The 20,331-nt window shown below is 45.0% G+C and overlaps 1 protein-coding gene and 1 long non-coding RNA gene across 3 annotated transcripts in view; one reads left to right on the forward strand and one right to left on the reverse strand.

Moving 5' to 3' along the window:
• Nucleotides 1-602: 602 nt before the first annotated feature.
• LOC147028359 (uncharacterized) lies at nucleotides 603-13,528 on the reverse strand. Its single transcript, XR_015057544.1, has 3 exons — nucleotides 13,287-13,528; nucleotides 13,119-13,171; nucleotides 603-3,426 (listed from the first exon to the last, which is right to left on the reverse strand). It is a non-coding gene; the product is annotated as an uncharacterized LOC147028359 (long non-coding RNA).
• LOC147028360 (uncharacterized) overlaps nucleotides 4,456-20,331 on the forward strand; it is a 22,620-nt gene continuing 6,744 nt past the window's right edge. Inside the window, exons 1-3 of one of the 2 annotated variants that reach the window (XM_085878680.1) lie at nucleotides 4,456-12,792; nucleotides 16,589-16,742; nucleotides 20,028-20,191. In XM_085878680.1, coding sequence (XP_085734806.1) covers nucleotides 4,590-7,454 — 2,865 coding nt within the window. In that variant the 5' untranslated portion in view covers nucleotides 4,456-4,589 and the 3' untranslated portion in view covers nucleotides 7,455-12,792; nucleotides 16,589-16,742; nucleotides 20,028-20,191. The remainder of the gene's footprint in view (nucleotides 12,793-16,588; nucleotides 16,743-20,027; nucleotides 20,192-20,331) is intronic. The other variant, XM_085878679.1, reaches the window with a different exon arrangement.

Consider the following 20,331-nt stretch of genomic DNA (forward strand, 5'->3'; position numbering starts at 1 on the left):
GCTCCCTGCATTTTTCTTTGTGCCTGTCTCAAATGCTTTTGTCGCTCGGCAGCAGTCAATAGCATCCTTTCTGTAATATGAATGCATCGACAAATTAATCCATATGAATTGCACCATACCCTTCTATGAATCATCTAAAAGATCATGAAATGTTTTAGGCCACAAAAACTGACAGTAGAGGTTGTAAGTGGCTTCACTCGGCTTGTCCACTGCAAAGTTGGCGATCCGCGGTGATTTGTCTAGTTTTCCTCTTACGACGCATATACGCAGGTGACAACAGAGGTGTAGTTTGTACTTACCGATTGCTGGATGTAAACCGATTTCAAAACCACTCAAGATGACCACGCGTAAACTTGAAACTTGTCATACAGAAGTAAAATCTGGCACGCAATGAATTCTGGGACAGCTACTCTACCGCCACCTTTTTTCAGGGTGAGTTAATAATTGCTTGACTGAATGAGCCACTCCGTAACGTTACGGAGTAACAAGTTTTCTTTATAATTTATTTTTTGTACATTAAAATGTTTTGTTTTTTTTTACTATACAATGATTGGGTGGTATAAGTTCTTAGTGACCCTGGATTTATTTGGTTATTCATCCACCAGTTAAAGAGAAAAGTAAACAAATGTCAAATTTTCGTGATGAAGTGACACGTCACGGAGTGACATCTGACTCCGAATTTGAGTGTTAATTAAGCATAGAAGGACAACTCATTATTTTCAATTAGTTTTGAAATAATCTTCATACAGGTAGCTTCTGATGGATAGCATTTGTTGACTTCGTACCAATGAATTGAAAGATTAATGAATTAATAGTTCTTTGCATTATCGAGGGCCAATTTTACTGCGCTTTTCAGTAGAATGACTTCATTAATTGCAACGAGTGATGTAAGCTAACAGAGCAACCTAACTCGGTGATCTTGATATTATCTGAAAATACATGTTTTCAGCTTTCATTTGGTACATAACATGAACCTTTTCAGTCAAATTTAAAATTTGACCTCTGCGGACCGTTTCTCGTGGAATTGCCCCAAAGTCTTCTCAAGGGCAGTTTCAAAAGAGTGTCAACTGCACAGTCACCTAAAGTCACAGCTATTGCATGTAATTATATAATGATGTAGTTTCTCCAGCTCGTCTCCAACCTCCACCAGCCTATGAAATCCGATGAAATCATATCAGATCAAGGTTTTTAAAGGTTTATTTTATACATTCGCACAAACAAAAAAAAGTTTAGCACTCATTGGCTTTAAGGTTCACGGAGCAGAGATTATTAATCCGAGTGTTGCAGTAAATACAAATCAGATAGTTCATGTTCGAATAATGTTGACCAATAAATGTTCCCTTTACTTCCATGTACCCCTTCAGATTATTAGTTTGTAAAGGATATTTGATTGTGTAGCCATAACTCGTCGACAAATATACCATGAAACAAAATAGTCCAATTATATACAGCTATGTGTGAATGAATCGGAATGTAATGAATACTGTACATAAGGTGAAGCTCATCAGGCCCATTATGCTTGGAGGATCTAAACTCTCACTGAAAGCAGGTAGTGCTTATCACAAAGCAGGAAGTTTGACCAGGTCACTGACAAATGATGGCATACTCTCTCTGTCTCTTAAAGTAAATAAACATCAACAAAAACAAACATATGAGAGTACCTGTTTTACATGTCCAAAACAAAGGACAACATGCTTCAAGTACAGCAGCATCCCCCTTTGGTGGAGCACCAGGATGGTAGGCCCTACGGAAGTCTCACATCATAGTAGACAAGACACCTCAATGGGGTGCTTAATACCATCCGAGCAAAACTCCCATCCTAATGTTCAAGCAAATGGCTATATGCAATAAAGTACATGGATTTGGGATATATAATTAACCAATGGCAGGATGTTAAGAATCACACATTGGGACCATTTATCTATTGCAAATGCAGAAGTGTTGGAATATTGCCTCACAACCAACTCCCCTCAAGTACCCTCCTTCCCAAACCCCTCTCTACCCACCATTCATCTGTTTATACCATACAGGTGTCTTCTTGGCCATCCTTCCCCTGTTCTCACTCATATATATTCTCTCAAACCCCAGTCTCTACACTTCCCACTCTCTCACAGAGATATACTCCTCTCTTTAAACCTACCAATACCACTTGGTTGCCCACAAGTACACACAATATATGATTCCCATGAAACAGGGCTGTCAGGATGGCCTTGAGATATGCAAACTCACCTCCAAGCTGTCTATCCTGGGTTTGAATCTCTGCCCAACTATAAACTGTCATCCCAACTGGAAAACTCCAAATTCCTACTGTAACTACTGCTCAGAAGGCAATGGGAAACCACCCAGTATAACCCTTGATAAAGAAACTGCTTCGGCAGCACCGTCGCTCTGTAACAGATTAGTCCAGACCCCCCTTTTTTTTTTACAGGTGATGAAGGTTATGGTCAAATTTCATTGAAATTGCATGTTATTTCTGAGAAGAAGTTGCAAGTATTTGTGGACGGACCGACGACGCGCCATGACATAAGCTCCCCGGAACTAGTTTACAGGTGAGCGGAAAACCATCTCTGGGAATATTATACCAAAGGAACTACATTTGGAAGCTGTCCGGGGCTCAGCGATGACCCTGAAGAGAGACCTCGGCACAAACTTTGAGAACAGAAAACTTCACAGCTTGGTCCATGAATCGTGACCTCTTACTGAAATGAAGGTGGATGCTTTGAGCCTGCCCTGGGAGGACTCCGTTCCACATTCTGAAAACCACATATGTAGATACCAATCAACGACACACACACACACACACACACACACACACACACACACACACACACACACACACACACACACACACACACACTTTTATTCATATAGATAAGCAGGGACCTGTGAAAATCCCACGAGATGCAAAATGTGAATTCAAGCCCTCAATTCTCCCCACACACCTCTCACAAACTCCAAGTCCTCACCGACCCCCTCTCAACCCGAAGGCATCAATCCTCTTCCCACCTGTCACAGTTGCTTGTCTTGTATACATATACATCACCAACTAATACTACATCCATCTCTGACATTGGCACCCTCTCTGTTCAGCTCGAATGTCCTGAAGCTGTTGTTGGCTCATTCTCCTCAGTGGTGCTGTCCGCTCTCTGTTTTCCGCTCTCATGGTACCAACCTGTTCTTAGGTCATTCCCGCTCAGCACTGCTGATGCCGTTGTCGGTCTTCAGTTCTTCTTGCCTCTTGTTGTGTATCCCTGAGTCGTGCACAGTGCCGCTGCACACACTCTCAAGTCGCTGCTTGGACAGCGTCACTTTTTTTTTTTCTTCTGTCCTGATGCACCACCCATGCTGATGATCTTTCCTGGCAGGTCAGATTGCACTTTGTTGTGGCTGGGTGTCACCCCCTCACTCATGTTGCAGGTAATTCCACTAAAAAGAAAAAAATGGCCATAAATTGGTGGTCCAACAAGAATAAAAGCAGTGAAGATCCCACGATATTCCGTCATCAACATCGCAATCTGGAAATTCTCATGACATGCCCTGGTTGTCACACACACACACACACACACACACACACACACACACACACACACACACACACACACACACACACACACGCACGCACACACGCACGCACACACGCACGCACACACGCACGCACACACGCACGCACACACGCACACACGCACACACGCACGCACACACGCACGCACACACGCACGCACACACGCACGCACACACGCACGCACACAGTTTTTGAGTCATTTTGAAACACTCGATAATGTGACAGAATTATGATTGAAATTGTATACTGCCCCCCACTTAGAAATCGTTCTCATATAATACTGTCACACAGACACACACACACACACACACACACACACACACACACACACACACACACACACACACACACACACACACACACACACACACACACACACACACACACACACACACACACACACACACACGCGCACACACGTCCCCTTTGTTCCCGTTCTTCAAAGCAAAAGGGCAAATTGTTATGTTGTCATTACACATTTCTTCAGTGGAATATTTAACTCTTTATGCCATGAATGACTTCATGGAAAGCACAATCAAAATGATATGCGAAAAACATATGTGACCATGAGCAGGTCATGGCGAGTCACGGTCACTTGTTCAACTCACAATACCTCAAGATATGCGGAAAAGATGCGTGACCATGAGTCGGTCATGGCCCGTCAGTTACACATGCAATTCACAAACCCATAAGATGTATGGAAAATATACACATACGACAATAAACGACAAGAAACCAATGATCATCCTGATACATACATACAGGGTCTCTCCTCCTCAACCCTCTTTCCTCCTCACCCTTCTCTCTCCCTCCCTCCTTCTCTCCTGCTCACCCCATTTTCTTTAACCCCACCACCTGTCTGAAAAAACAAACACTAGGAAATAAAAGAGGAAGAACTGCTCAGGGTTCTCATAAAATGCTTGGCACTGTTATCTGTATGTCCATATGCTTTTGCAATGTTCATTTCCTGGTCTTTTGAGAAAACGGAGAAGCTGATCGACATAAGTGCAGTTGTGCATGTCACACCATGAAGTTCCATGTGTTCTTTTTGTTTTCCATGATATTTTTCTCGCTCGAAGTGGAGCACAACAGCGTGACCTGCTATGGCTTTCGATACTGCATGCAAATGTACTGGAGCAAGCAAGAAGTGGACTGCAGTGGCTGGATGTTGAAGAACGTTTCATGGGCTCTCGTTGACTTGCCTGGTTTTACCATCTCCCTCAATTTGTCTCATAACAAGATCTCACAGCTCAAAGAAAGACAATTTGAACAACTGCCAAAACTGGAAAAACTCATTCTCCAACGGAACAGTCTGAAGACTGTTATTCCAGGAGCATTCAAAGGCCTTGGAAACCTCATTCTTCTTGACCTCTCAAGCAACAGCATAGGTAACCTCAGTATTGGATCTTTTAACGGACTGAAAAAGTTGATAACATTGAACCTGGAGAATAACTGCCTTTGCTGCATCATTAAGGGTGTATTCTTGCATTCATTCAGTCTCCGGAATATCATTTTATCAAGGAACAAACTTAGCAATGTTGCAAATGTCTTTCAAGCTCTCAAAGGCCTGAGCACACTTGACTCTTTAGACTTAAGCCAGAATGAAATTACAAATTTTTCAGTGGAAGTGGAAGTCAAAGTAAAGTGCTTAATATTGTGCAGAAATAACATCACAAAGCTGGAGTTTTCAAGCAGGTTCTTTCCGTACGTACAGAAATTTGATTTTTCCCACAACAAAATTTATCACATGTCAGATGACCTGTTCCTCAACTTCACAAATTTGAAATATTTAGTTTTTAACAACAATCCATTGAATATCTCAGTCCTAAAATATTCTGGACTGTTAAGACTTGACGAATTATACGTGTCAAACCTCGCCATAAGAAGTTCCTCTTTGTCAGAACTTTGCGACTTCAGCAGACGTGTCAAGTTAAGAAAATTGATTGCAAACTATAACCAAATTACAACCATCGAGTCAGACAAGCTAACAAATTGCTCACATTTAAAAAGCCTCAGTATTTCAGACAACTGTATTAAAAGCTTAGTCGGAGAGGAATTTAAACATGTAATAAATGTGCAAGACTTGTATCTTGGTTTCAATCGAATTATCAGAATTACAAACACTACTTGGCAGAACCTCAAAAACTTAAGAAAATTAAGAGTGAATGGAAATGACTTTGAAGTTGTGGAATATTTGTTTAGCCCCTTGTCACGACTCGAGTCCCTCGATTTGGGTAAAAACAAAATCTCGAACATTCCGACAACGGCATTTTTTAACTTGAAGAACCTCAAGTATTTGAACCTGGATTACAATCAAATACATGATATAAATGGTGCATGTTTTAAAGATCTTAAATCACTGAAAACTTTGTCATTTGTAGGTAACAACATATATAGGATAAAAAGATCATTCTTTATTCCACTTGCAAACCTCACAGCGCTGAGCTTACAATCGAACAAAGTGTTGGATATTGAACGGTTTGCTTTTAAAAACCTCCCAAACCTTCGCCAACTGTCCCTTGCAGTGAATTTGATTAAAGAGGTTAGACCAAACATGTTTCAAGGCTTAGACTCACTACAAAGACTAAATTTGGGCAAAAACAAAATTTCTTTTAACAGCCCAGCGGCATTAAAACAACCGCCATTTACACATTTACGAAATCTCGAACGACTCAACCTTCAATCGCAACAACCGCACGGCATTAACTACGTTCCTAACAACTTATTTCAGGGACTTCAGAAGCTAAAAGGGTTGACAATCAAGAACAATCCTGATAAACATCTTGGGGAACAAGCTTTTTGGTCACTGGTTAATTTGGAAGTTTTAGATCTTTCTTATTCGTCGACAGTATCCATGAAAGGCCTCCCTCGAAATATTTTTCAAAACCTCACAAAACTACAATTGCTTTTCTTGAAAAGCATGCAACTTAGTAACTTGCCACAACAGATTTTTCATGACTTGACATCCTTGAGGTTGCTGAGTATGAAATCAAATAATTTTCAAAACATCAGCGAATCCATCATAAGACCGCTCAAGTCTCTTGAAACACTAAATATTAAATTCAATCCTCTGTCCTGTTCATGTCTGAATTTTTGGTTCCAAAATTGGTCAAAAATCAACAAAAAAACTGAAGTTAGTTATTTAAAAGCAATCCCTTGTTATGTAAACTTCCAAAAAAGGCAACAAAAGTTTGTAAATTTTGATTTGTCAACGTGTCTCTATCACAATGGTATTGTCTATTTCTTAACCACTACAGTGGTTTTAACATTTCTAATAATCATTCCGATAATCCATCACAAGGGACGCTGGTATTTCCTCTATGGCTGGTATTTTGTGCAAGCTTGGGTACATGAACGCAGGACGGACAGGACACGGGAAGAAAGGTATCAGTATGACGCATTCGTATCTTACAGCTCCAATGATGAGCAATGGGTCTTCAATGAACTCCTAGAAAACCTTGAAAGAGCCAACCCGCCTCACTTCAAACTTTGCCTCCATCACCGTGACTTTGAGGTGGGGAAATTCATCGTGGACAACATTGCCGACAGCATTCGAAATAGCCGCAAAACCATTTGCGTTGTGAGTCGAAACTTCCTCCAAAGTGAGTGGTGCAACATGGAGCTCCAGCTGGCTGGATACCGCCTTTTTGAGGAGCACTGTGATGTTCTCATTCTCATTTTCCTGGAAGAAATACAGAGCCACGAACTGTCAAACTACCACCAGTTAAGAAAATTCATGAGAAGCAGAACTTATATCAACTGGCCACCATATGACATTGGTGCACAGAAACTCTTCTGGATGAAGGTCAGAAATGTCCTACAAGGTAGATCAAGAGGTCAACATGACAATCAGTTTGGTGAAATTAACTTGCAGTCAACAGTAGACATTTGATGACAGTGAACATTCCTTTCTTTCGTGCAACATACATGTAAATTAGACTAGTTTTAGGTATTCAAAATTTTAGGGCTGAATCTACGAAAGGCATTTAGTGAGCGTCTTGCTAATACATGCCTAACCATTGAGCGATGACAAACCACACAGCGAATTGGCCATCTAAATAGCAATTTGAAAAAGGGAGATAAACAGTCGATTAGTTGTGTGTGCCTAAGTTATGATTCAATGCCTTTTAAATATTTATTTTGTTCAGCGTGCCATATAAGAGGTTACCTAACCAATTTACCTAAATGACTCTACATTGGCCTCGCTTACATTTATTTTTAGTTCGTGTGTTCCAACGAAGGCAACATGTGATTCAGGCAAGACAAGGAGGGACAATTTATTTTTATTATAGCAATGACTGGGTTTAATCGAAGCAATCAAGGTTCACCAAGGAACAATCCAAGACAAGAGAAGCCGGACAAATTTGATATTGTCAAACTTCTCCAAAGCATTGCATCTATCCTCGAAGATTCTCAATGCATGCCAGTGAACTGCCCTATCCCTACCCTCTTCTGCTTCCTCTTGAGCTAAATCAAGCATTCCTAACCATCCATATTCACCGTCTCATGTAAACTATCAATGAAAGCGATGCAATGCTTGCTTCAAGGCCTTAAACACACTCTTAAACATGCCCTTGCCAGTGTGTAAAAGTATATTTTGTTATTTAAAGGCGAATTGTGATGAGGTTTTGATCCGCATTACATAAATCACTCTTCGGCGATAGGCCACTAACTTTGAACAGGTGATCATTGCACGATTACAGATTCTACACACGTTTAATTCCTAAACGCCTTTCGTAAATTCGGCTCTCGATGTCGAAAAAAGAAACATTTCCCCAGAAGGGTTTAAATGATAACTTAAATTCCAACTTGATATTTAATCCCCAAATGTAAATTGTAAACATTAACGTTTTTAAATAGCAATTATTAATATATGTGATAATAGGATTAACAAATATGTGCCGAAAATGTCGCAACACAAGCTGACTACCTGGATCATCATGTGAATGCGAAAAAAGAATGTTCTGACAAATTAACATTAGAACCTTTCAGGAGTTTATTTTTCTTTTAGTGAGTCTGCAGAGATCAGTGCAACTACAGTATATCCAGCCAGCCATCATGATAGGTTCACCAAGGAACAGTCCAAGAGTGAAGCGCTGCTCCGGTGCATCTCCCAAACCTGACCTGAACTGACATCGTGATAGCAACAGGGGGCCTTCCAAAGATGGTGAATTGAGTGACAGTTGGAAGTCAGATGACTGCACTCGGTAGAAATGATGATGAAATCGAGAGGAAAACGTAATTAAAGTAAAGCTTTCATGGTAATCCATCCATTGGGACCATACTCTGAACAGAGCGTCAGTGCTGCCGAAGTAGTCTCGTGGGCCATTGGGCATAATCCTGGAGAGGTCACCATGCTGACGCAGGATACTCGAATGGCTCAATCATCCCAGCAAGCTGTTACTCATTTTGCCCACCTCAGAAGGATGACAGGCTGAGTCAACCCCACCTGGTATTAATTCAACAGCTTTGCCTCATCTCCCCAGGAACTCATGAAAGATGGGGTTTCCATTCACGGCGTATCCTCCGAGGAAGAATGTATGCGAGTGGTCTGCCGTGACCACCAGAAAAGTTTCATCTTTGTTCATAATGCATAAATAAACAACAAGGAAGATGTCATGCATTGCCCGATACTTGTGAAATACAAAGAAAAATAATTGTGATGGAAACAGCAATTTGGAAATCTCAAACATTTCACCTTATATGCATACAGTCAAGACTCATGGAAGAGCTGAAACACAGAATGGATCAGGATTTAACATAACAAAAGTAACAGTAGAAAAAAGAAGGAGGAAATACCAACAGCAGGATCAAGGGAGAAAATAAAAAGAGATGCACAAACAAGGAAGGTGCAGATAAGGCTGAGGGGTAGGGGAGGATGCAGGGGTGGATAAGATGGATTCAGAAGAAAAATATGGAGGGAGGGGAGGTTAATGGGTGTATAAAGGATTATGATTTTCGATGAGAGATGATCTGAGATGGTGATAAGCATGAGCTGTCTTGAAGACCTGGAGGGAAGAATGGGATTGAAGAGAATGTGAAAGTTTGTTCCACAGGTGGGGAAAAGAAAAGAAGAACGAATGAGTGCAGATGATCGGTGATCCTGGATTTTGGGAGTTCAACTCGGAGGTTACTGGTGGACCTCGTGCATCTTGCAGATACCTGAAGGGGGAGGGGGGCAGTGGGACAAACCACAGCAAGAGCAGAGGTTGCAAGAACAGAAAGGAGGTGGAAGAAGACAAAGAGACAGGCTCATATAGACTCTGCTTCATTGCAGGAGATTCCACTGATTTGGAGGCCTTGGTTTCCACTGCATCAAGCTGAGCAAGGTGTGAGGCAAGAGCACCAGCCCAGAGGGGAAAGCAGTATTCCATCAAGCTGCAGATGAAGGCCAATTGTAGGTGGATAGGAGTTTAGATGTGCTGAGAAAGACTATGCACAATGGAGGAAGTCCAGTTGGCAAATGGCTTTGAAGGCCAACGTCAAAATGTGGCTTGCCCAATAATTTGAGTGACAACTTCTTTGAAAGGGGGAGAGAGAGATAGAGATAGAGATAGAGAGAGAGAGAGATTTCTCAGGATTAAAAGACATTCCAAGTGTTTGACCAGTTTGTGATTCCGTCAAGGTCTGAAGAGAGAGGGAAGAGGCTGCTGCCTGTCTATCTGAAGGATGAGGGATGAAGGATGTCACAGCAGCAAATGGAGGAATCAACTGCACCCTTCTGACATATCAAGCGTTTCACATGATTGATTGTTATACAAAACAAATTTGCTGATAAGTTTTCTGACTGTGTGACTCACAGAGAGACAAATAAACAAACATACTCAGGAAACAAAATAATACACTTGCGTATCTTTCATTTCTTCTTCAAACGGTGTTCTTTCACAAATAATAATAATAATGAAGATAACAACAGTAATACTTTTAAGAAGTCTTTTTAAGAATACAGTAATAATAAGAAAGTCTTGGAAAGGAATTTCCCATCCTCTCCATCTCATCCTTCGTCTCAGAGTAGTTACCTGGAAAAAGTAATACAAGTCAGTAAAGTATTAAAACACGCCCGCACATACCCACATATGGACAGTCACCTGTCATGGAGACAGGCACACAGACACGTATAATTGCAATTATCAAAAGTCTCCATGCTGATATTCAAGCCGACACTCTGGTTAATGTTCCCGCAACTTTATCACATTTCTCCCAGAAAGTCCAACAACCTTCAGCAACTAAAACTCAACAGCAAAAATGCACCACCTAAAACTTTCAGGGGCCAAACCCACGGTTTAAATTCCACATGCAAAGCCTCATAATATATTTGTTTTCTTTCATGGATGGCCTCTGTCAATCCCTTGTCCCAAAGGTAAAATCCCTTTTATGTAAATCAATTCTTAACTTGAACCTTACAGTAAACGCAGCAGCATTCTGAAGGCCTTCCAAAACTCCGTTCTGTCCCCCTCTCTCTCTGTTGCACGTGCACACACACACACACACACACACACACACACACACACACACACACACACACACACACACACACACACACACACACACACACACACACACACCTCCCCTAAGTGGAAAGGGGCTATCAAAACATGTTCATTTTTCAACCAAGGCCTTGTTTTCCTGTGTCACCCCCAAAATATATCTGTGCTTATATCTATACTCTGCCTCAATAAAGTAATGCATGACACTCCATTCCTGAATTTCCATCCGTTTCCCTCACAACAGAGGGTCAGCAGAGTGCTGAAGCATGCTCTTAGTGGAACTCTGATAGCGTTCTCAAAGTGAGACAATTTGATGCTTTTATCATGCACTCGCGGGTACTCCCCGTGGAGGGCGGGAGTGCACTTTTCAGCCCACTCTCAATAGGCAATGTGCTACGAAAGTCTTGGAAAGGAATTTCCCATCCTCTCCATCTCATCCTTCGTCTCAGAGTAGTTACCTGGAAAAAGTGATGGGACTGGTCCTCCACAATGGAGAAATCATCCAAATAACAGGACCAATGAGTAATCCAAAAAAAAAAAAGCTCCAAAAGTTCAAAAATATATATTTTTCCAAATTTTCTTGAAAAACGTTTCACCAAAAATATAAGTGGAGGTCCCTTGAGTATAACCCTGAAAACTTGGTGTCGATCAGCCCAAGGGTCTCGGAGTAGTTACCGGACAGACAGACAAACAAACATACAGACACCGCTCCTTTTTACATCCTGTATTAGAAAATAGGTGGCGATGGTGAGAGGAGGAGGTACGTGAAGCATGTTCTCAACCGACGACTAATTCTCTTCGATGGTCTCCACCAAGTCCAGATATACTAGTACATCAGATGGCCACAGAAGCCTTGGTAAAGACCCATAATGGTAACACCATAGCTTGAACTTATCTGGTCACTCACTTCTATCAATGGCTTCTAACCTTCTTCTCCCATCTACTAATCTCCACTTAATTGACTGACAAAGCAACATCATATAATCTTCTCAAAGTCTGAAAATCCGAATTCAATCCTCAAGCATAAAAAAAACACACATACATACGTACATACATACGAAATTTCACCACTTCCTTTTAGTTAAAGAAGCATTTATAAAAATAATAACGACATTCTTTATAGTACAATATACTTAATTTACTTATTTGTAAATGACAATCATTCATGTTCATAAAAAATAATTGCATTTGTTCTGGGATTATATGCTGCAAAGGGAAATGAAGGACAGAGAGCGAAGTAGCACCACGATGAGCACAGAGAATGAGGAACCAACGGTGGAATTGCTCCAAGCGCACAACGAAAGACTGGATCTCGATCTCGATGTCGCACCAATATAACCAGTGCCGCACACCATGCTCAGAGCTAACACTAGATTAAAAAAAAAGCACAATATGGTCTCCTTGAGCACCAGGAGTGAAAACAGATTGTTGAGAGCATGAGGGAGAGAAAAAAATGCAAAGACTGAAAAACATTGAGGAATGATGAAAATGTCAAACAATATTCGATAAGAGGAGATAAGATCATTCAAGCAGTCAACCAGAAATACGAGCAAAGATCTACGAGAAGGACATTGCGACCAAAACGGTTTGAGCAACATCGCACCATCGTGAATGGAACAACGACTTGCATGATCTCCATTCCTCCACGAAATGGTGACCCGGACGTACCAATGAAGAGGGACCAGAAAGAGATCACCTTCAAAGCAATGGACAGATGACCGAGCCATTGTGGAGATCTGACGTGTGAGTTATTTTCAATCACTACTTAGTAACAGCACAACATAAGTGGTCTGCATAATATGCCTGGTTCCTTCCATTCGATTGCATGGCATAGACACACACACACACACACACACACACACACACACACACACACACACACACACACACACACACACACACACACACACACACACACACACACACACACACACACACACACACACACGTATGATCTAATGTTCGAAGACTTGTGTGCGAAGTGAACATCCTTACAATAGATAATTTTACTTTTTAGAAAGCAAGTTGCACTGCCACTGCAAAAAGAACAAGCAAATTTTAAAAATTACCCAAACAGATGAAAAGATGGTGGACATGTGAGAAACAAATGTTCTGAGGAGTTCTGGGGGAAAAGTGAAACAAAGCAAATGTGTGCTGTTGGATGTGAGAACCAGAAAAACAATTTCATTTCAAATATGAATATAAAAACAACCATCGAACATGAAGTAATAACTTACCACTTGGTAAAATTCAACAGCAATCTGTGGAGACAGCCAGATCGAAGCCACAGATGATTGAAAACAGGTGGAATTGTGTGTATTTCGAAGGAAACGATGGTGGAGGATTCGACAAACGAATTACCTCATGCCTCACACAACCGTAACCAAGGACATTCCAGCGCCTCCACTGCCTCGACCCCGCGACTTCCACCACCTCGACCCCGCGCCTTCCACCGCCTCGACCCCGCGCCTTCCACCGCCTCGACCCCGCGCCTTCCACCGCCTCGACCCCGCGCCTTCCACCGCCTCGACCCCGCGCCTTCCACCGCCTCGACCCCGCGACTTCCACCGCCTCGACCCCGCGACTTCCACCGCCTCGACCCCGCGACTTCCACCACATCGACCCCGGGCATTCCACCGCCTCGACCCCGCGCCTTCCACCGCCTCGACCCCGGGCCTTCCACCGCCTCGACCCCGCGCCTTCCACCGCCTCGACCCCGGGCCTTCCACCGCCTCGACCCCGCGCCTTCCACCGCCTCGACCCCGCACCTTCCACCGCCTCGACCCCGCGCCTTCCACCACATCGACCCCGGGCCTTCCACCACATCGACCCCAGGCCTTCCACCGCCTCGACCCCGCGCCTTCCACCGCCTCGATCCCGCACCTTCCACCGCCTCGACCCCGCGCCTTCCACCACATCGACCCCGGGCCTTCCACCGCCTCGACCCCGCGCCTTCCACCACATCGACCCCAGGCCTTCCACCGCCTCGACCCCGCGCCTTCCACCGCCTCAACCCCGCGACTTCCACCACATCGACCCCGCGACTTCCACCGCCTCGACCCCGCGACTTCCACCGCCTCGACCCCGGGCCTTCCACCGCCTCGACCCCGCGCCTTCCAACACCGTGACCCCGGGCCTTCCACCGCCTCGACCCCGCGCCTTCCAACACCGTGACCCCGGGCCTTCCACCGCCTTGACCCCGCGCCTTCCACCAAATTGACCCCGCACCTTCCAACACCGTGACCACACGCCTTCCACCGCCTCGACCCCGTGCCTTCCAACGACGCGACCCCACGCCTTCCAATTCCTCGACCCCGCGCCTTCCACCGCCTCGACCCCATGCCTTCCAACACCGTGACCACACGCCTTCCACCGCCTCGACCCCGTGCCTTCCAACGACGCGACCCCACGCCTTCCAATGCCTCGACCCCGCGCCTTCCACCGCCTCGACCCCACGCCTTCCAACACCGTGACCACACGCCTTCCACCGCCTCGACCCCGTGCCTTCCAACGACGCGACCCCACGCCTTCCAATGCCTCGACCCCGCGCCTTCCACCGCCTCGACCCCGCGCCTTCCACCGCCTCGACCCCGCGCCTTCCAATGCCTCGACCCCGCGCCTTCCACCGCCTCCACCCCGCACCTTCCACCGCCTCGACCCCGCGCCTTCCAACGCCTCGACCCCGCGCCTTCAAACGCCTCGACCCCGCGACTTCCACCGCCTCGACCCCGCGCCTTCCACCGTCTCGACCCCGCGCCTTCCACCGTCTCGACCCCGCGCCTTCCACCACATCGACCCCGCAACTTCCAACGCCTCGACCCTGCGACTTCCACCGCCTCGACCCCGCGCCTTCCAACACCGTGACCACACGCCTTCCACCGCCTCGACCCCGTGCCTTCCAACGACGCGACCCCACGCCTTCCAATTCCTCGAACCCGCGCCTTCCACCGCCTTGACCCCACGCCTTCCAACACCGTGACCACACGCCTTCCACCGCCTCGACCCCGTGCCTTCCAACGACGCGACCCCACGCCTTCCAATGCCTCGACCCCGCGCCTTCCACCGCCTCGACCCCGCGCCTTCCACCGCCTCGACCCTGCGCCTTCCACCGCCTCGACCCTGCGCCTTCCACCGCCTCGACCCCGCGCCTTCCAACGCCTCGACCCCGCGCCTTCAAACGCCTCGACCCCACGCCTTCAAACGCCTCGACCCCGCGACTTCCACCGCCTCGACCCTGCGCCTTCCACCACATTGACCCCGCGCCTTCCACCGCCTCGACCCCGCACCTTCAAACGCCTCGACCCCGCGATTTCCACCGCCTCGACCCCGTGCCTTCCAACGCCTCGACCCCGCGACTTCCACCACATTGACCCGCGCCTTCCACCGCCTCGACCCCGCGCCTTCCACCGCCTCGACCCCGCGCCTTCCACCGCCTCGACCCCGCGCCTTCCACCGCCTCGACCCCGCGCCTTCCACCGCCTTGACCCCACGCCTTCCAACGCCACGACCCAACGCCTTCCAACGCCACAACCCCACGCCTTCCAACGCCACGACCACGCGTCTTCTAACGCCGCGATCCTGCGCCTTCCAATGTTACCACCCGGTGCCTTTCAACACCCCATGCCTTCCAATGACATAACCCCACGCATTCAAGTGCCGCAAATATGTGCTCCATATTATGGTGTACGAGGTGCAGTGGAACACGAGAAGCAAGAGTGTTAGCAGCAACTCCGCTTTATTGCGCGTCCTGATGTACATTTCTGCCAACCCTCACGGGCGAGTCATGATATACGAAAACCCAATCACGTGATACAGCACACATATCACCGTGACTTGCACCATCATAACCACATGCCTTGCATAGGCACAACCTGTGCCATGCATTGGCACAACCTTGTGCTTTGGCGACATGACCCTGTGCCTTACGCTGCCATGACCACACGCCTTGAACCAGAATGGCCCCGCGTCTTGCGCCAGCATGATCCCACACCTTGCACTGCCTGCAATCCCACGCCTTCCAATGCCGTGACTCCGCACTTCCAATGCCAAAAAAAACCTCACTTTCAACTGCCACAACACCGAGCCTTCCATTGTCGTGATCCAAGACCTTCCACCACCCGCAAACCTGTGCATTCCACCACCACAACCCATACATTCTACTATCGCAACCCCTAATCTTCCACAACCCTTGCTTTCCACCCGTGATCCAACCCACCTCACACCACGGCAACATCACATCTTCCATAAATTGTAGGAACCATACATTTCTGCTCAATGGTGCATTTATAAAATAAGGGAATAAATGGGGAAATGTGATAAAGATCACATCTAATAACCGTTTCTGAGGTTTGCTTTGAGTTTCCATTTGTGCAGTCTTTTTTAACAGGAGAAAAACAACACAGTTAACAGTACTATGGCATTAATATCTAAATGAAGGGCATTGAATTCTAATGATACTTCCCTAATTCTGTTAACAGAAACTAGTTCTTGTGGTTTTCATTTCGCTTGCTCATCACCTGCCTCTCCGACTTTCTTTCAGCTGGATAAAATGTCATGGAAGATTAACTATTGCAGTTGTTGTTTAATCAAACCTGCCAAGGTGATCGCATGGCTGCAAAAATGAGAGTTTGAGGAATGTATCCAGTGAAACTCCGTTGAAGGATTTGCCTGAGCTTGCTTACATTCCACCCAAGGTAAGGCAAAGGAACTTGGAATATAGATTTTCCAGTTTGAAACGAAAGGAGTGAGACTTGCAAAAACAAACTACACATTGATTCTCGAGGTAGAGAACATTATAATCAGGGGTAAAAATGCCAGCTTCAAAAGCACAGCATATGCTTTGCAAAATAAGTTCCACAATATATCACTTTTATTTCGGCTTAAGACTATATGATTCCCATGAAAATGAACCTCTGCGATATCAAAATCAACAGCACATCTTGCCACAAATTACAGAGGACGTCATTCTCCTTATTTCTTGGTTGCTTTTACAAATCCTTGTGTGGGAAAATAGAGTTAGTAAGTTGTGTCTGTCTTGCAGAGTGAAAGATCTCAGGAGGGGACACGCTCACCTCTAAATCATTTCTCAATGCATTACTGGACAATTAGTACTTCGTTGGTGGAGAACATAGCTTCATACACCTCCGTCTTCACACAAATATTAATCCTAAAACTTTTTGAATGCGATACCAGCTGTGGAGGCTGCAATTGAGTGGAAGCAAAAGATCTCAGGGTCTTTCACAGGCACTCACTGGTACCAAGGTACACACTGAAAATGGTGTGCTTGCTTCATATTCTCATATTCACGTATTTAGCTCAGGATGCCGAGATTACAGGTTTCAACTTCCACATACTGCAGCACACTGGACGATTCATAAATGAGTAACAATGGCACTTCTCTGGGCCATTGTCACTGATTTTTTTTTAATAATGTTATCCCTCCTTCCCTCCACGTGTATGTTCATCCCCATCTTGCACACCCAGCCCACCTCCCCGCATCTCAATACTCTTCAGAAGTTTATGCACCTTGCTCGTTTAGCTCCTCCAGGAGCCTAAATCAGTGGATACAAAAAATGTGTTGCATTCAAAAATGTTCTCGAACAAGATACAGTGCTCACATTGTCCGTAAAATTCCCTCCAAAAAATCAAAACAAAACAAAAAAACATCAGGCACATGCACAAAATTTACAAAGTTCTGTGAAATATACAGGTAATAAAAACTTATTTTTTTTAATGCAAAAGGATTTAGGGATGTTATTTCAAAATGTAAAGAAGGTTACTTCAAAAAGTATGTAAACTTAAAAAGGTATATCACGAAAAATGATCACGTGAAACCATTCCTACATCTTTCTTGGAATAATAGCTGCCCCCAGAAAAGACACGTGTGTGCATGCGTGTGTGTATCTCAATAATTTGGGTTTCAGAAGGTGGAATGGAGCCCTTCCAGGATTTGAAGTATCCATATTCATTTCAGTGAAGTATCGTGATTCATGACTTAAGTTGTGAAGTTGTGTTGTTCAAAGTTTTGTTCCGAGGACTCTTTTCAGGATCGTCACTGAGCCCGGACAGCCTCCAACTGTAGTTTGTTTGTGGTAATGTTCCCAGGGATGGTATGTCAGATCTTTGTGAGGTTCTTCGTTATCATTCCCATTGCTCCAATTATCACTGGTACAATTTGGCACTCTTCAGCTTCCAGGAACTTTTCACTTGAGGTCTTGATATTTGGTCATTTTCTCGATTTCTGCATTATTCAAACCAAAATCACAGGGTACTGAAGCCTCAAATAAAAACGCCTTCTTTTCCTTTTGTATCTGAGTAATATATCTGGTCGCAGTGATTTGGTTTTTATGCTCATGCTGGATGGGATCATCAGGTCATACGTGAGAATCATGTCCTCGTTTTCAATGATTGCTTTTGGTTCATGTTCCCGTGACTTTTGTGGGACTGGGATATTGAAATTTCTGCAGAGGTGCGTGTGCATTGCTCTACATACATTGTTGTACCTTTGTGTATACAGCTGTGCTGAGTGTTTTACATCCCCATAGAAAGAAGCTCGTGCTTTCTCTTTCTACCTTGAAGAACCTACACTTGTCTGATGTGTGTGTGTGTGTGTGTGTGTGCGTGATCACACACACACACACACACACACACACACACACACACACACACACACACACACACACACACACACACACACACACACACACACACACACACACACACACACACACACACACACACACTTGTGGAAACGTACACCATAGGGGGCGCATACATGGACATGTAGGAGACCAGAGGACGAGTTATTTTAATTGTCTACGTGTAGGTAGACCTTTGCCCCTTGTCAAATAATTTGGGGTGGAAGGTGGGGAGGGAAGCATGTGTTGAGGTGAGTTTGTTTCCCCTGTATGTCTTCCATCCACACTCTGCTCCTTTCAATACCCCATCAATTTGTTCCCCCTTCTGTATGTCTCAATCCACCAATAATCCGCTTCTCCAAACCTCAATTCAACAATCCCTCCTTTAACCTATCGGTCCATTTGCCCCCCCCCCCCCCCCGAGTTGACAGTGCATGTCAGAGCAGAAACTCTACCATGAAGTCCAAGGAACTATCTGTAGAACTCAGAGATAGAATTTTGAGGAGGCATATATCTGGGGAAGGGTATAAAACAATTTATAGTGTTGAAAGTTCTTAAGAGCAGTGAGCTCCATCATTAGGAAATGGAAAGAACATGGAACGACCAAAAGAGTTGAAAAGAAAAGTTTTGAGTGAGGAAAAGAAGGGTTCAATTCTGGCTTTACTGGCAGAGGGATACAGTGAGCATCACGTTGCTTCCATCCTTAAAATTTCAAAGACGGTGGTTCATAAGAACAAGGTCAAGCAGCAGACATTGTGGACAACAAAGCTACAAACTGGCAGAGGGCGAAAACGACTTTCCACTGACCGGGATGACCGCCAACTCATTTGAATGTCACTCAACAACCGTAGGATGACATCAAGTGACCTACAAAAGGAATGGCAAACGGCAGCTGGGGTGAAGTGCACGGCGAGGACGGTTCGAAACAGGCTCCTCGGGGCAGGGCTGAAATCGTGCAAAGCTAGAAAAAAGCCCTTCGTCAATGAGAAGCAAAGAAGAGCCAGGCTGAGGTTTGCAAAAGACCATAAGGATTGGACCGTAGAGGACTGGAGTAAGGTCATCTTCTCTGATGAATCCAATTTTCAGCTTTGCCCAACACCTGGTCGTCTAATGGTTAGACGGAGACCTGGAGAGTCCTACAAGCCACAGTGTCTCGCACCCACTGTGAAATTTGGTGGAGGATCGGTGATGATCTGGAGGTGCTTCAGCAAGGCTGGAATCGGGCAGATTTGTCTTTGTGAAGGACTCATGAATCAAGCCACGTACAAGGTTGTCCTGGAAGAACACTTGCTTCCTTCTGCTCTGACAATGTTCCCCAACTCTGAGGATTGGTTTTTCCAGCAGGACAATGTTCCATGCCACACAGCCAGGTCAATCAAGGTGTGGATGGAAAACCACCAGATCAAGACCGTCATGGCCAGCCCAATCTCCAGACCTGAACCCCATTGAAAACCTCTGGAATGTGATCAAGAGGAAGATGGATGGTCACAAGCCATCAAACAAAGGTGAGCTGCTTGAATTTTTGTGCCAGGAGTGGCATAAAGTCACCCAACAGCAATGTGAAAGACTGGTGGAGAGCATGCCAAGACGCATGAAAGCTGTGATTGAAAATCAGGGTTATTCCACAAAATATTGATTTCTGAAC

The sequence above is a fragment of the Eptatretus burgeri genome, chromosome 4 (genome assembly GCF_056783735.1).
Source record: "Eptatretus burgeri isolate ZD-2024b chromosome 4, Ebu_testis_v1, whole genome shotgun sequence".
NCBI classification, from domain to species: domain Eukaryota; kingdom Metazoa; phylum Chordata; class Myxini; order Myxiniformes; family Myxinidae; genus Eptatretus; species Eptatretus burgeri.